General features: G+C 55.2%; 1 protein-coding gene across 2 annotated transcripts in view; it reads right to left on the bottom strand.

Moving 5' to 3' along the window:
• Positions 1-7,528, bottom strand: part of IFFO2 (intermediate filament family orphan 2) — a 48,530-nt gene extending 41,002 nt beyond the window's left edge. For both annotated transcript variants that reach the window (XM_077899401.1, XM_077899402.1), the window contains exon 1: positions 6,849-7,528. In XM_077899401.1, coding sequence (XP_077755527.1) covers positions 6,849-7,513 — 665 coding nt within the window. In that variant the 5' untranslated portion in view covers positions 7,514-7,528. The remainder of the gene's footprint in view (positions 1-6,848) is intronic.
• Between the last annotated feature and the right edge of the window lie 9,481 nt (positions 7,529-17,009).

Below are 17,009 nucleotides of genomic sequence, written 5' to 3'. Positions count from 1 at the left end.
TCCAGCCTGGTTCTTGATTTCTGCCCATTTCCCGAAGCCCGTACCACTCCCCCCTTAGGGGACCTGCGCTTCTGCCCTGTGAAATCTTGCCATGGAACTCTTTTAGAACTTCCCCGTTTATAAAGTGCCGTGGCTGCCCGGGCCCATCTACCCTGCCTACAACTTTGGGACACGGATGAGGAAACTGAGACCCAGAGAGACAAAGTGAGTAACCCAATCTCAGGTTTTAACTCCTGCTCCAGGAGCCCAGCATCTGACACCAAGTGATGGTGTTATTCAAGTTTTTCAGAACTGCTATGTGGGGCCTGGAGGGTGGGTCTCGGGCCTCCAAACTCACACCCTTCCCTGCACTAGATGTGCAGCCTGTGTCGACCATCTGTGTCCTCTGTGCCTTACATCCCCCAGCCGCACTGGGGGCCTACCAGCACCAGCAGCCAGGCACAGCGCCCTCCCTCCCTGCAAAACGCTTGCTCAGCATGGACTCTGGCCAGGCTCAGGCTGGGCTCTGCAGACCGGGAGCCGGCCCCTACGGGCTTACAGTCACTGGGGGGGCGCAGACACCCCAGACAACTGAGATTCACGGTGCAGGCTGCCGTGACCCGAGAGGTAGCGATGGCTCCGGCACACCTGGTGGACGAAGTCCTGATCCCGAGCAGAGGGGACAACAGCACCTCCACCCTGTCCCAGGCCATCAGCCACCCACAACCGGGGAAACCAACACAACACCAGCCCAGCTTGGCCTCCCCGGTGTGATCAAAAGCCCGGACTCCCGACGCAAAGTCCACAGCCTGCGGTATCCCTGATGCACGGCACAGTTGCGATCGATCCCCCTAGAAGTCAACGCATCTCCTTGCGGCAAAGAGCAAGTTCAGATCCTCGGTCTACCCTTCTGTGTCCTTCAAACACCGACACGTGCGGGGGGAGCGGGCCACGGGCCTGGAGAGGCTGAGAGCGTGGGAGCCCGGGGGGTGCGTGTGCACATGTGTGCGCGCGCGTGCGTGTGTGTGCAAGGGGGGGGCAGGGGCCTTGCATCCGGTGGCCAAGGCGAAAGCCCCGCCTCACATTCCGCAGGGAAGGAATCTTCAGCGTCAGCTGTCTCCCGGCTTCCTGCTTCCCTTTCTTTTCTGGGACCTCGTTCCCAGCCTCTGGCTTGAGGCTCTGAAAATCCCTCCCAAATATGTCCCCAAAGAGAATGCCAGCACCGCCGAGGAGCCGCCGGAGGGGGTTTGTGTGTTTCTTTCAACGGAGGCTGGAAGAAAGGGGCGGGCGGTGGTCAGAGATTTCCGGAGGCACAAATCAACCGCTAAAAGTAGGAAGAACACCCTCCTTAGATGCTGGACAAAGAAGTCGCCCTTTTTCCCTCCGCCCCCGACACCACCGCTGGCGCCTTCCACGGGACACACAGAGCTGCGATGTGTCCCGAAATGGATGTGCTGGGCGGCCCAGCGCCGTGCCAGGAAAGCCCTATGAAACGGAGGGAACAGACATTGTGTGTGGGGAGGGGGGGAGCCAGAGAGGGGACCCCACCCGGATCCTGATCACAGGAGCTCATTGGCCCTCCCCGATTGCTAGGGGAGCCACGTTATCCCCCCTCTTTTACAGAAAGCGGTGGCTCCGGCAGCTCGGAGGGGTTAAGCAGTTGCCCGCAGTCTCCCCGAGAGAGCGGCAGAGCCGGGATTTGAACCCTTTCCCCAGCATCCCAGGCTGCCTCCCAGGGAAACGAGAAATGAAGAATCCGTGCCGGTGACCGCTTCAGAAATAACACAAGAGGCAGGGAACGAAAAGCCTTGCGGCCTGCTTTCCGGAGCAGTTCTTCCAGCCTTGGGGCACTCGGGGGCCGGCACACACCTGCTCAGGGGCCTCCCAGGGTGTGATGGGGAAAGGCAGGGGACACTCCAGCTGGCTCACCCACCAGCCCTTTCTGGAGCCCTTCATTCAGGCCGCCAGCCCAGCCCCTTCCGGCTCCTGCTCAGAAATAGCTGTGACAAAAGTCCCTCCCATCCCTGAAAGTAGCTTTTTAAAAAATGCTTCAAGGCAGACACACGAAAAGGAGGCGCAAACTCTCCCAAAACCCAGCCGAGGGCGGAGGATGTGGGCATCACCTCAGAGTGGTGGGGAAAGGTTTCGATGGCAGGCAAGGTCTTGGCAACTCAGCTTTGTGGGTCAGTCGGCTCCCTCTGGGCCTCAGTTTCCCCACCTCAAAAATGAAAGTAACTCAGCTGAATCACCGATTTCTCTCTCTCTCCCTCTCTTCTTTGTTTTCTAAACTGTAGCACCCTGTTTTCCAACTGAACCTTCCTCAGAAGACCAATCTGACAGTCATGGAAATAGAGTTGCTGTGGTTGATGGGGGCCAGATCCTAGGGGCTCGGCACCCCCATGCCCTGTCCCCAGAATTGCCCCTAGGCACGCAGCTCTGGATCCCAAGGCTCCAAAAGGCCCCTGTGGGAACCATCAGGCTAAATGATCACTATGTTCCCTCCTGGCTCTCAAGCAAAGCTCTGATCACCCAACCACCAGGGAAAAACAAACCAAGCCCTTCATGCCAACTCAAGTCAGGGGCACAGCACTTGGCAACCTGAAGGGGGAGGGAGGGAAACCCAGACAGACGGTTCCAAACCACACCGGGCCTGGGGCAGGAGAGGGGGAGGGCTGCCAGTCCGCAAGGCAGGATGAACAGCCTCGACCTGGACCCCCTTGAGTCACAGAACAAAAGTATAGGGCAAGTTGGGAGGGCTCACCAAAAGGAATCCCCTCCTGCAACAGTGGAGGACCTAAGGCTCAGAGAGGGCAGCAACCGGCCTGAGGTCACACAGCACCTAGTAGCAGAGCCAGACCAGGAGTCTGAGTGTCTCGGATGCGATGCAGAGAAATCCCCACTTGTTTCAAGCTCAGATAGACTCAGCGGGTATCTCCAGCGAAAAGCCCCCAGCTTGCAAACTCAGAACAGGACATTTTGGTGGTGCTGGATGGTGACAGGGCAGAGATGTTTGTTTTGGTTTCCAAATCAACGCTTGACAACCTTGTCGACGGTACAGTTTGGGTAACCACATTTCCCTCACGGGCAAGAGCTCAGAGCTGGTTGGACCAAGGGGAAACCAAAGCCAGGGTCCAGGCGCCCCAGGCCAGGGGCTCTGCCTTGGGTTGGTGTTTCCAAGGCATGGTTCCTATGCCATTGATGGCACTTGAGAGGATGTGAGGGGGGACACGAGTGACTCTTCACATTTAAATTCCACTGACAATAAATTAATTAATTAATTAATTCTACTGACTACATAGGTGAACTGGTAACAAAATGTGGTCTGTCCACACAGTGGAATAGTCACCAATCTAAAGGAATGTAGGCAATCTAAAGGAAACAGGCTACAACATGGGTGAAGCTCCAAAATATTATCTAAGTGAAAGAAGGCAGACACAAAAGACTACATACGCTACAGCTGCATTTATATGAAGTGTCCAGAAAACACAAATCTATAGAAACCCAAAGCACATCAGGGTTGCCTGGGCCGGGGTGGGAATCGGGATTAACTGCAAACTGGCATGAAGGCTCTTTTTGGGGGTGATGCAATTTTTCTAAAACTGGATTGTGGTGATGGTTGCACAACTCTGTGGATTTACTTAAAAAAAAAAAAATCACTGAACTGTGCGCTTAAAATAAGAGGACTTGATGATATGCAAATTACACCTCAAAAACGCTGCTGAAGAATAGTTTTACATAAGTAGTAATACAGATGATGGTAGGTACGTGGATAAGGCCACAAATCCCAGAGGTAGAACCGAAATGCCTCCAGCTTGGAGAACTCAGAGCTCCGCGCACCAGGTTGCATTCTGGGGAAGCAAGTGGGGGTGTCCAAGGCTGTGAGTTCCTCCACGTAAACCGGAGGAAACCCTCGAAGCTCTCCTTCCCTGGCACAGACCCCTTCCACTGGTCACTGCTTGGGGCTCTGTGCTAGACAGCCGGAAAGGATCTAAAGCCTTCAGTGGCCAACAGCCCGAGCAAACACCGTGGTCCCATCCCTCCAGACTCTGACATCTCTTATGGACAGGAGACCAGAAGTGGGCTTGGGAGCTCAAACTCAAGATTGTATTTTTTCAAGGCTGGGAAGACCTTTTGAGATCATCTAGCCCAGTGGTTTTTAAATTTTTTCCCTTAAATTGTTGAGATGCCTGCCTTCCTCCCAAAGGAAATTCTCATGAGAAACCCAAATACAGAAACAAGTAAAAACAGAATGTTACTGGTATACATTTATACTGTAAATTCGCATAATAGAACAGTTACTTATTCTGAATTCTATCAGTAAAGTTGATGAGGCTATTTTTGATTCATTAACATTTAGAACAGGGACCATGGATGACAGTACCACATTCCGTTTAATTCTATCTCCAGTTTTGGCTGCAGAGTTTCAGGAAAATCCTGACTCACACAGATAAGTAGCTACAAATGGGAAGGGTTTTTAGCGGTTTGCTCTGCAATCTCAGAGTACTCTTCAGACAAATAGTGAAGACAGGAGGGTGGCTTTAATTTGAGGCCAACTACTAACAAGTGAACAATTAACAATGAGTTGACATTAAGAACTTAAAAGTGAGCACATTTTTATCACCGCATTAACACTGTAATATAATTTAAAATATTAAGTCTTACGTAATATTTGAGGAACTCCAAGACCCTCTCCAAGGAAGCCTGGGGCTTCAAAGAGCACAGTGCTAGCCCACTCACCCCTCACTTTACAGATAGGGAAACGGAGTCCCAAAGAAGGGAGTCACTTGCTTTGGAAAAATTCAACTTGAGCCCAGAATCAACTTCAGAAAAGATGCACCTCCCCAGTTCACCAAAATATGGAGGAAGGGAAGGTGCTTCATGCAGCCCCGCGGGCGGGAGGAGAGGCACCCACACTCCACCTGCCCCAGCAGTGCCCGTCTCATTCCAGGCCAGCGCCAGAAGCTGACATCACACCCCACGCCCTGCGTGCAACTTGAACAGAGCATTGCTCAACGTCAACCTATCTCTCTCTGAGATTGGGCACAGTTTTTCCATCTCCTTAGTAGCCAGGTCCAAAAAGCACACACAATAAAACAAACACAGCACAAGCCTGAGGCATGACGACACGATCAACACTGGGAGACAGAAGGGCCCATCCCTCTGTGTTTCACCATCGAGAGCAAGTGCCTGTTCCCCTACCCCACCCCAGAGAAGCTGCCCACAGAGACAGAGGTAGCCTCCCCACCGCCAAGGCAGGGAACCAGGCCATTCTCAAGTCCTCAAGAGAAGATGGGCCCAAGAGAGTGGCTGGTCCCCAGCGGGGTGTAAGACCTCCCCCCAGAGAGCCAGGCCCACCCTGCATGAGACAGACTCTCGTCTCATCTCTCATCTCGGGCCTCTGGTCCATGCTGGCCTGCCAATGCCTATCACCTTTAATAACATCAGCTGATTACTCTATACCTTCCCAAAAGCATCACCAACCTACTCTCCCCTTCTGCAGCTGGGGGGTAGATGTTCTTACTCCTATCTCTCTCCAGTGAGCAAACAGGCTTCCAAATGGTTCGACCATCTCCCCGGCAGGTGATGAAGGAGATCCACGCCTCACGTTCCCTGACCGGACTTCTTTGCTCATGTGAGCACCAGGACTCAAGGAGTGGAAAGAAGGAGGCTTCTCACAACACCCTCCAAGCCCTAGAGTCGGAAGCCGCGGAGGCTCCCAATGCAGAGTCGCCCGTGCCTGGGACAGCAGAGGGCCCTGCCCCCACCAGGGCCTGAGAGACTACAGACAGACCCCTCTCCTCTTCTTGGAAAGCTGAGCCATCAGTCCCGTCAGCCAGGCTGCAGGCAGGAAGCAAAGTCGGTTTCCCGGCTGGGGAATCTGGGGGATCGGGACTAGGCAGGAATGTGCAGGCCGGTCCTGCAGGCAGTCAGCCTCACACACCAGCCAGAGATGGTGGTCTGGGTCCAATCAACATCCAGTGTCCAGACCAACATTCTCACCTCCTGTGAGCCTCTAGGGCTGTGGCTGTTGGTGCTCATGACAGTAGGGGGTGGGGAGAAGAGGGGTGAAGAGAGGCGCTTTTAAAAGCTTGCGGCCAGTCTGGTGGAGGTCTGGTTATCCAACCCTGCCAACTGGACCCTTGCAGAGCTGGAGCAATATGGTAGACTCCGGCCCTAGCTGGTAGGGACAGAGCTACCTATTTTCAAACACATGATCTCATTTAATTCAAGGGACCAAAAAAAAAAAAAATCTTTTTTAAAGCCTGGGGGGTTGGTTTGGTTAAGTTTTTTTTTTTTTTTTTCCGTTTCACCCATGGAGGGAGGGGAGCCTGCCTCCTACATCCTTGGGAAAATACCTAGAGAGGAAGATGAACTAGCCAAAAGTGGTTCAGTTCACTAGCTCAAATCCCGGTTTTGCCACTATCGGCCAAGCCCCCTTAGGCAAGCCCGGCGGCATCGCCCGTGCCTCAGTCTCCTCATCTACAAAATGGGGATAAGAAGGCCTTACACGCTGCGTTGGCGTGAGCGCTAAATGAGATCACATAAAACACCAGCGCTCGCTTATTATGTCACCCAGAAAACAACCGGCCCGGACCAATGACAGCGCCGAGGTGTCCCCTACGGTAGTCGGCACCCAGCCCCATCCTTGGAGCCAGTAAGTGAGTTGTCCGAGCGTGTGCAGGGCGCGCTGCAAACACGGCTTCCAGCCCACCTGCTAGGACCAGCGGGCCGCCCCGGCCCCTCCCGCCGCACGGACTGACTCCGCGGCCTCCGTGGACCCGGACGCCCCCTCCCCGCCCCGCGAGCTGCAGGGGGAGGGGGAGGGGGAGGGGAGGCGAGGGGAGGGGGAGGGGCGGGTCCCCACTCACCTCCGCTTGTACTCGTCGCGCTCGCGCTTCACCTTGGCCAGCACGTTGTAGAGCGCGCGTATCTCGGGCGTGATGGTGTCGATCTGCACGCCCACGCCGTCGGGGTGCACCCACGACACGCCGGGGCCCTGCACGGTCTCCACGCCGCCGCCGCCCGTGCGCCGCACCTGCGTGTAGCTCCAGATGGTCCCGGGCAGGCGGCCGTAGTGCTGCGGGTGCGAGCCGCCGCCGGGGGGCAGGCCGCCCAGGGCCACGGCGTTGGCGTTGGCGCCCGCCGCCGCTCCGCCGCCGCTGCCGAGTCCCGCGCCGGGCGCCGCCGGCCGCAGCAGCTCGGGCCCGGTCTGCACGGCCTGCTCGCGGGAGAAGGTCTTGTAGCGCAGCCGCCGCTCGCGCTCGCTCTGCTGCTGCTCCAGCTGCTTCTCCAGCAGCCGGTTGCGCCGCTCCAGCTCGTGCACCTTGGCCAGGAAGCAGCGGAAGCGCACGTTGAGCCCCTTGAGGAGGTGGATGTTGGAGCCCAGGTCGTCCCGCAGCGCCGCCGTCACCGGGGACGGCCCCGGCCCGGCCCCGCCGCCGCCGCCGCCCCCGCCGGGGCAGCCCCCGCCGCCGCCGCCCGGCGGGCAGCCGAAGGCCAAGGCCATCTCCCCGAACAGCAGCGAGTTGACCATGCGCCGGCTGCGCGGCTCAGGGCCCCGGGCCCGCGGCTCCAGGTGCGGCTCCAGCTCGGGGCAGGGCTCCCGGCGCGGCCGGGCCAGGGCGGGCGCGGGCTCCAGGGCGGCCGGCCGGGCGGTTCCAGATGCGCGCCAGACGCGGCCCCCGCAGCGACAGCGGGCCGGGCCGCCCCCGGGTGTGGGCGCCGAGGCGAGGGACGGGAGTCGGGCCGCGCGGGAGGCCGGAAGGCTGCGCGGGGCGGCGCGGGGCGCGGGCGCGGGCGCGGGGCGCGGGGCGCGGGTCCCGGCGCCGGGGCTGTCAGGGGCGCTGTGGATGCGCCGCGGCAGCCGCGCGCAGAGGACTCCCGGCGGCTCTGCCCCTGCGGCGGGCCCCGCCCACTGCAGACCCCGGCCCCGCCCCCGCCCTCGCCCCGCCCATCCCGCCTCCCTCTGCGGCGCTCCGCGAGCCCGAGGCCCCGCCCCCGCGGCCCGCAGCGCCGGGCCCCGCCCCCGCGCCCGTGGCTCCGCCCCCCGCGCGTCCCGGGCGGCGTTGACGGGCTGCCTGCAGAGCTGGCTCCGCCCAGCTCCCGGCCGGACCACGCCCCCTCCCGCGCCGGGCCCCGCCCCCGCGCCCGTGGCTCCGCCCCCCGCGCGCCCCGGGCGGCGTTGACGGGCTGCCTGCAGCGCTGGCTCCGCCCAGCTCCCGGCCGGACCACGCCCCCTCCCGCGCCGGGCCCCGCCCCCCGCCTGGCTCCGAGGCTCTGCCTGGGGACCCGGACCGCAGAGCTGCGCCAGCCCCGCGGTGAGCCGGCTCCGCCGCAGAGCCAGCCCGGCCCCTTAAAGGGACCGGCAGCCCGAGCCGCGCACGTTTCCCCGCTAGGGCGCCCCTTCCCCCACGCCCTCTAAGCGGGAGGCTCCGCATCCCTCCCTTCCCCATCGCGACACCCTCGGCCCCAAAGTCCCACGGCGTGTCCTGGAAGGGCTGGGGGGCCCGAGCGCCCGAGGGTGCGTCCGCCCCCCACCCCCACTCCAGCCTGGGGCGGCCCGGATCGACCTTCCCCGGATAGGGCAGCGCTTCCGCCCGCACGTCCCCCACGTGGTGGACCCGGGCGGGCCCGTGCACCGCTTGCCCCGCCTAGGGGTCCCGAGGTCGGCGGGTCCCCGGGCCCACCGAGGTGCCGCGCCGGGGAGGGCTGAGCGGAGACCGTCCCGGAATGTGACACCCTAAATCTCAGCCCGGCCACAGCCGCTCCCGGCCCTGGATGACCAGCCCCGCCGCTGCACACTCACACGCCCATCGCTGGGGCCCCCACAGCTGGGGGGTATTCCCTCCAACCGCTTAGGGGGCCGCGGGGGGGAAGGAACCAGTCTGGAGGGCGGAGCCAACCCGAGAATTCAATCCTTCATGCGTTCGTTCATTCCATCCTTTCACATCCACCACACCTAAGACCCAGGTTCTCTAGCCTCCTGGAGTCCCTTGAACCAAATTGCAAACAGCCATCATTCTTCTCTTATTGATAATAATAATAGCTCCCGTTACTGAGCGCTTCCCCTGTGTCAGGGGCCATACTTAGTTATCATCCCCATTTTACAGAGAAGGTCACTGAGACCAGAGGAGCGACAAGCAATCCCAAAGCACATTCTCTAACCCGCAATCCCACACCGCCGGCCTCTTGTGCATTTTCCCGTTTGATCCTTCCTGGAGACCTCCGAGGGCAGATGACCCACACCTTGACGCCTGTGGCTTGCACTGTGTACACCTAATCAGACACGTGGCGTGTTCCACATTCTTCCAGCTGCATTTTTTGAATCGCAATTTAATTTTGTCTTATTAACTTTTGTGTTTGGTCTCCTGTGTAAGCTTGAGGGCAGGTACCCTGTCTTATAGGGACAATGGTTTGGTGTTCTCAGAGACAAAAGAGACACAAAGGAGACTTGGGCTTGCTCTGGGAGGAGGTCATGCCTGTTGTGTTAATCTGCTGCTTTTGATTTGGTCACAAGAGCAAACCCTCCCCGTGTTTCCTTCCCTCAACCACAGCTCCTTGCTCCCTGCCAAAATGGGCTCACCTTTACAACACTCGGCACCGAAACTCACCTGTCTTAAAACCTTTCTCTGCTTTGCCCAACCTGGTGTGGTCACTGTCCTTTGCTCTTTGTTCTCTCAGCTCCTGGTGATTTTGTTTATTTAACCTAAAGCATCAAAACCCCTTTGCCATAAAGCTGGAGGTCCTGACCACCCCCTCCCTCACCACCAAGAAATTCCAGGATAGAATTTATGACACTGGGATGGACAAAAGTCCTATCTTTATTGTCACTAATCTCTAAATGGTACTTAGCATCTCCTTTGATCACGAGTACAGGCAGGCAGTAGAAGTTCCTGTGATTCTGTCCTAATAGAAATCAAAGATACTTTTATATCAATACTACAGTTACTGTGAATATCTCAAAATACCATTTAAGCTACCACAACTCTGAAATTAAGATCCTATTACACTCACTACTAAATCTTATTATTTACTATTATTTAGTAAAGAAGCAAGTATGTTACTACATCACATTTTTTAAATATATTGATAACTGTATTTTAGTAAAAAATGTTTTCATTGTAATCCTAATGCTATTTTTTTTTTTTTAATTTATGATAGTCACAGAGAGAGAGAGAGAGAGGCAGAGACATAGGCAGAGGGAGAAGCAGGCTCCATGCACCGGGAGCCCGACGTGGGGTTCGATCCCGGGTCTCCAGGATCGCGCCCTGGGCCAAAGGCAGGCGCCAAACCGCTGCGCCACCCAGGGATCCCATCCTAATGCTATTTTTAAAAATTATTCTGAAAAGAGGTCCAAAGGCTTCACCAGATGCTCAAGGAGCCTGGGGGACAGAAAGGGTTAAGAAGCCACATTTTGGAAGTGGGTCTCTGCAGCCTGTTCCAGGAAGGATAAGTCCCACCCAGCAGCATTGCCCTGGAGTTGGGGTGTCAGGGGACACCCAGCCCTGTCCTGGGCATTGGAGAGATTCAGACACTCCATGATCATTCACTGAGCATTTCCTTCAGCACAGACCTGGTGCTAACAGAAGGCAAGAGTTTAAGGAGTCCCGGTAGAGCTAATGAACACACAACCGATAAGACCTTCTGGAGCCAAGGTGGCAGGGGGAGGTTGTTGGGCAAGAACGGATACCTGGCCTAGAGGAGGTAGCTGAGCAGACCAGAAGATCTAAAGGAAATGGGGGAAGTAGTACCCAGGCTAAAAGGAATTTCCAACTGAGTTGTAGAAATATGACATGTACAAAAAAATGGCTAGAAGATAGTGCTGTGGCCACATGGGAGCAAAAGTGAGTCACCATGTATCTTGCTCTTTGTGGGTAAGATGAGAGGGAAGGCTAACCTTATGTCCTTCTAATGGGGTGACCAACTACCTTCCTTTGCCCAGGACCAAGAGTTCTTCTTGATGCAGGGCTCTCGACACTAAGACCAGAAAGTCCCAGGTGTACCAAGACAAGTTCATGTAGCTCTGGAGGTTTCTGAGGCCGGAAGTCCTGCTCATCATCAATGTCAGCCAGGTGGAGCTCAGAGAGCACCAAGCCCAGTACTCTTACTTTACAGACAAGAGAATCGAGGTCCAGAGAGGGGGGATTAACCCAGGTCACCCAGTAGATTGGTGGCAAAGCCTGGTCTAGAATTTTGGCCCCACCCCCTGGCTAATGTTCAATCCTGCCCCAAGCTGCTCAGTGAGGTCAGTGTTTCCATCGCCTCAGCCCTGGACACCCTCACCAACCTCCGCCCTCCCTGCCCCCGCCCATCCATCATCCAAAGGGAGCACAGGTGAGTCCTCACTGGGTGAGGGATTCACTGGCACAAAGACATATCCCCAAGAGGGATGCCAGCCTCCACCTGCCAAACAAGGATGGCTTCTCTCATCAGTGGAAAGGGCAGGGCTTCACCCATGAGTCCACCCTGCCTCCTGTCATGGCCCTCCTGCCTGCTCTGTCAAAGAGTTGGGGGCATATGGTAGGTTCTCGATAAACGGTAGCTGAATGAATGAATAAAAGCATTGATAACGAATGGACAAATAACTTCATTCTCCCCACCCCATTCCCCTGCGATTTTACCCAGTAACTACCCCTCTGCCTGCAGGTGTCAAACTCATGCATAAAACCTCTGCCCACCCCCAGAACCCCCCAAATCTGAGGGTGGAGCGCTTCCTTTAGGCCACATGAGCATGACCCCTACCCCATGACAGCCCCCAGGTACACTCTCTTGCCATTGCTGGCTTTTTCATCCTCATCTCTAACCCCATCCCCACCCCAACCTTCCAACTCTTGCTAGACCGTGATCTCCATCAGGAAAGCGACCTTGAGCCAGAACCAGGCCTAGTTCACTATAAACCCCATATCCAGGCGTGGTGCCTGGCACCTGGTGGCCCACGAAGATGAGTTCAGGTAAACAAAACGAGCTGTTAGGGCTAGAGAAGACTCCTGTCAAGTGCAGAAGAGGTGCTCAGTAAATGTTAGATTTTTCTCACCTTAACAATATGACTTTGGTTTACAACTATATTGAGGCATATTTTGTTGATCGTATGATTCACTCATTCCGGTGGATTTCAGTACATTTACGAAGCTGTGCAACCATCACTATAAATCCGTTTCAGAATATTTCATCTCTCCCAGTAACATCCCTGGTGCCCACCTACTCTTATTCCCTGTTTCCATCCCTTGCCCCAGGCGACCCCTAATCTTTCTATCTCTATGGATTGGCCTTTTCTGGTCAGTTCATATAAATGGAGTCATACAATCCGTGGTCTTTTGTGTCTCACTCCTTCCACTGAGCATGATGTTTTTGTCATGTTGTAGCCTTCGTGAATCATTCCTTTGCTCCTGACAACTTCTTTTTAAATTTTGGTCGTTCGGATTCTTCATTATTACCTTATTTTCTTTTCTGCACTTCAGTTCCTCAACTGAAAATAGGACCTTGCAGGGTGGTTGTCAGGGTTCAGTGAGTTAATACATGTCAAATGGGCATGTAGTAAATGCTCAATAAAGATTAGCTATTAGCACCATTGATTGTTTTCCATTCTTTTGCATACGCACCTATAGAAAGCCCACAGATGTGTAAAGAGGCAGGGGAAAAAGCATCTCCCACAATCCCACACCCAGGGACCCTCTCTGGCATCTCCGCAGTGCTGCTGCCAGAGAAAATAAACTGCTCCCTCTCGCCTGCATCCCCACCCACCACCCACCCCCACCCCAGGCTGTAGCTTCTAGAACATTCCTATCCGGTTTCTTCCTGGTAAAATGAAAGGCAGGGCAGTAAATGACGGCACAGAAGAAAGGGAGTGTCTTCAAGCCCTGTATAATGCTACAGGTGAAAATTAATTCTAGCAGCACAGGCAAATTCTTGAGATGTCCCGTCTCTCCTCCTGGAAAACAATGACAACAACAACAGCCCAAAAAAAAAAAAAAAAAAAAAAAGCTTGGCAGAAGGGCGACTGTGGCTGTGCCCGCAGCAGCAGCGGCAGCAGCAACAGCAATAGCAGCACCTTGCCAGGCCTCATCCCTCCTGGGCACCTCTGGGCTTATACGCGGCTTAAGCTGCATGTTGTGTCGACAATTATTCTGGGTGGGTTTGCCTTCCTCGGAAAGGGCGTGGGTTTCACCACTGCCAGGCGCCAGAGTGTCCCACTGGCTTCCCGGACAGCACCTGATCTTGGTCAGCAGCCTTGGGAGGGGGGAGCCCTGGTTGCTTCCAGCACCTTCTCCAGGCCTGTCTCACAAAGGCCAGCCTGGGCGGCACTGTGTCATCTCACGGTATGGCGGTGTGGTGATGAGGAGGGGATCCAGAGCCAGGCTCCATCGACTGTGCCTGTGAGCCAGTCACTCAGCTGCTCTGTGCCTCAATTTCCCTCGCTGTAAAATGGGAGGGTAATCGTTGGTGAGGTTATTATGGGGATTAAGCACATCCACATGTGTGAAGAGCTTAAAGCAGTGCCTGGCATATAGAAGCGCTGGCCATCATGAGCCAACATTCCTTGAAGCCCCGCCAGGCGCCATTCTAGGTGGTGATCTGAGCTCCTTATGGCAAGGAATCAAGGGCGGGGTGGGGGGCCAGTTTGCAGAGGCCTAACCGGCGCCAAGCTAGATCACCCTAAGGGGAGCCATGACTTGAGTGGCGCTCGATTCCAGGCTTTATTGACTGACTCCCATATGGCGGACATCTGTTGAGCATCTCCTGTATCCTATTACCAAAACTCCATGTGTTAAAGACCCTTCTTACAGATGGAGAAGCTGAGGCTTGGGGGGATGGTGAAGGGGCCCATCCAAGAACACACAATTCATGGCACCGTTGCGCTTTGAACCCAGCTTTGAACTCCAAGTCCTGCCCATGCTGCTCTGGCTATAGCTCCCTCCTCAACAGCTCGAAGATGGAACATGCTGACGTAGACCAGAATCATGAGCTGTTGAAGGGATTTCTGCCAACCTATTCCACAGTGGAGACCTTCAAATGAGTGGAAAGAGGCACAGAGAATGGAGGTGCAAGGGCATTATTAAATGAGCCCAGAGCCAAGTTGAGAAGCAACACCATGGACTCCTGCCTCGGGGCCTTTGCATATGCCAGCTGCTCTTCCAGGAACACTGTTCGCCTTTCCTCCTGGCCAGTTCTTACTTATCCTTCGGATCTTAGTTTGGTAGCACTTCTCCTCCATTTGCTGTCTTGTTCTGACTTTGTATTGAGGTATATCTTATGTGCAATAATGTGCATAAATGTTCCACATCCAGCCCAATGCATTTCTTCACGTGCACACCCCTGTGGACCATTCCCCACACACCCGAAGGCTCCCAGAGGTAAATCAGATTCTCACTTTTCTCACCATGGATCCCCTGCCGGCCTCGTGTAAATGGAAGCATGTAGCACTTTTGGGGCTTCTTTTGCTCAGGGTTGTCTGTTTGAGATCCATCCATAGTTCTGTATGTTGTTTTTCCCCTTTGCTGGGTAGTTAATCTGGGATAGGAGCCCATCACTATACCCTTTTTACTGTGGATGGACATGATTCGCTGTTGGGGGTCTTTCAGGGTAAAGCTGCATGAACACTCTCATATGTGTCTTTTGGGGAATGTGAACACTTGCTCCTCTTGGGGATAAAGCAGGGGGTGGGATTGCTGTGCCGTGGGGCGTACGCGTGTTTAGAATTAGTACCGCTGCCAAACAGCCTTCCAAGCTGGCTACGCAACTGACACCCCCATCGGCAGCACATGAGAGTTCTGATTGCTCCATATCCTGGTTAATATTTACTATAATCGGTCCTTTTCATTTTTAAACTTTCTGAGGAATGTGAAAGGTAGCACGGCCCCTGGAAGCCACCCTGCACCCCCCAAGCCAGATTCCGGGCCTCTTGTTCTTCCCCAGTGTGGGTTCATTTGTCTGTGGTGTGGCATTGCCACCAGTTCACTGTCACCCTCATCTCATGGAGGGAGGGCTCCTTAAGGGAGAGGAGGACACCATCTGTCTGACCCATTGCTCCCTTGGGAAGGAGAATCCAGACCCCATCACCCCAGTCCCAGGTCACTCACTATCCTCCAGGGCAGCCAGAAGCCCAGGCCCAAGGACGCAGGGACCCTCTCTCTCAGGGACCCTGATTAATTCCGAGCCCAATGCTCCATGAGACGGCTCCTTAATGGGTACATGAGACCAGACCTTTCTGAGCCTCAGTTTCTCCACCTATAAATGGGAGAAGTACCTCTGCCCCCTAGAGCTGTGGCAAGAGGGAATTGAATTGCCACCTACTGAGTCCTAGGAAGGGTCCCCAGAGGGGGTGACCTCTCCGAGGTCACTCTAAAGCCTGCAGCCTGTCAGAGGAGACACCTCTCCTGGATCTTTCCTCTCATCATCTGAAAGCTCCACTAAGTGCCCAAGGGCACAGAGCGACGGGTCCATCTCTGTGCAAAGAGATGGGTCCCTGATCTCAAGGACCGAGAGCTACTGAGAGCCTTTTCCCTGCTCTCCATGCGGCCTTGTCTTCTTCTATCCCAGCCTCATCTATTTAGGGGAAGGACTGCCATTCCCCTTTTACAGATGGGGAACCGAGACTTGGAGTGGAGAAGCTAGATTCATTCCCCCTTTCCGAGCCCCAGAGATTGTCGGTCTGAAACCTTGGGCAGGGTCCTGCGTGGATACGGTATTGCCCACACTCACGTCAGGGAGCGGGGCCGTGCAGCCACGTGGGGGAACAGGATGCGTGGATTGTTGCAGGGAGGCCCTGGCAGCTCCAGAAAACACAAGGCAGGGCAGGGGAGTCCCCACCCACCCCGGGGTCCCTCCTGTGTTCGCCTCCACCAGCTGCTTTGCCCTCATTAGCAGGCGAGCTAAGTAAACCTGCAATCGGCTGCCTCACGTGGCCGAGAAAGCCCTCAGTGTCAGGCAGGGCAGGTCTTCGGTGGCCTCGTGGACTCATGTCCGCTGAAACAGATGTCCCAGCAATAGGGACACCTCCTCAGACGTAACTGCAAAAATAGGCTGAGTCAAAGGCCTCTTCCCGGAGGACTGCCCCAGTGCCACAAAAGAAGGAATGTGTCTGAGCTCATCCCAAGCCCCGATGACAGGATCAGCTCCCTAATTGTCCTAAGCGCGCAACTTCGAAATGACTCTCTGCAAAAGTCACTGTGTCAGCCTTGGTGACTTCCCGGATGGCTATTTCGTAACTGTAGGGCCTCAGCCAGCCAGAGGCCTCCTTGGTCTGCACCTGCCCTGCACCTTCCAGCCCAACTCAAGGACAACAGAGGACTAAGTAATTCATGGCGCATCCCTAAGAAGAACTATGCAAACAATCCAGAGGACAATACACAGCGACGAGTATCGGCACAGCACGGTAAGGGGTCCACCATTTAGCACTGAAGCGAAGAGGCACATGGTATATAAACCCATTTTAAAAGAATTCATCTTCTGTCTGTGGGGCTGCCTCTGTGTATACACAGAGAAAAAGCCTGTAAGGACATCCCAAAGGTCAGCTGATGGTTCTTACTTCTTTAAAAAATACCATTGTGTGTTTTCTGAATAATATAGCAGTTGTCACCGAGCTCTGCACCAGGGACAGTGGTAAGCACTTCACCAGCATTCTCTCCTTTGATCCTCACATCAAGACGACAAGGTCGGTAAAATTCTTTCCCCATTTTGCAATGAGCACATATTACTCATAAGGAGAAAAATGGAAACCCTATTTTCACTTTGCAATAGGAATTGATTGCATACAGCAACATAAAAGGCACCGGGCCGGGATGCCTGGTGGCTCAGGGGTTGAGTGGCTGCCTTAGGCTCTGGTCATGATCCCAGGGCCCTGGGATCGAGTCCCACATCGGGCTCCCTGCAGGGAGCCTGCTTCTCCCTCTGCCTCTGTCTCTGCCTCTCTCTCTGTCTCTCATGAATAAATAAATAAAATCTTTAAAAAATAACAAAAAATAAAAATAAATAAAAGACACCGGGCCAAGTGAGAAATCTAAAGTTGCGTGGGTCGGTCCTTGACTTTGAGA

Source organism: Canis aureus, chromosome 5 (assembly GCF_053574225.1).
Source record: "Canis aureus isolate CA01 chromosome 5, VMU_Caureus_v.1.0, whole genome shotgun sequence".
Lineage (NCBI taxonomy): Eukaryota > Metazoa > Chordata > Mammalia > Carnivora > Canidae > Canis > Canis aureus.
This window is presented reverse-complemented; position numbering and strand designations above follow the sequence as displayed.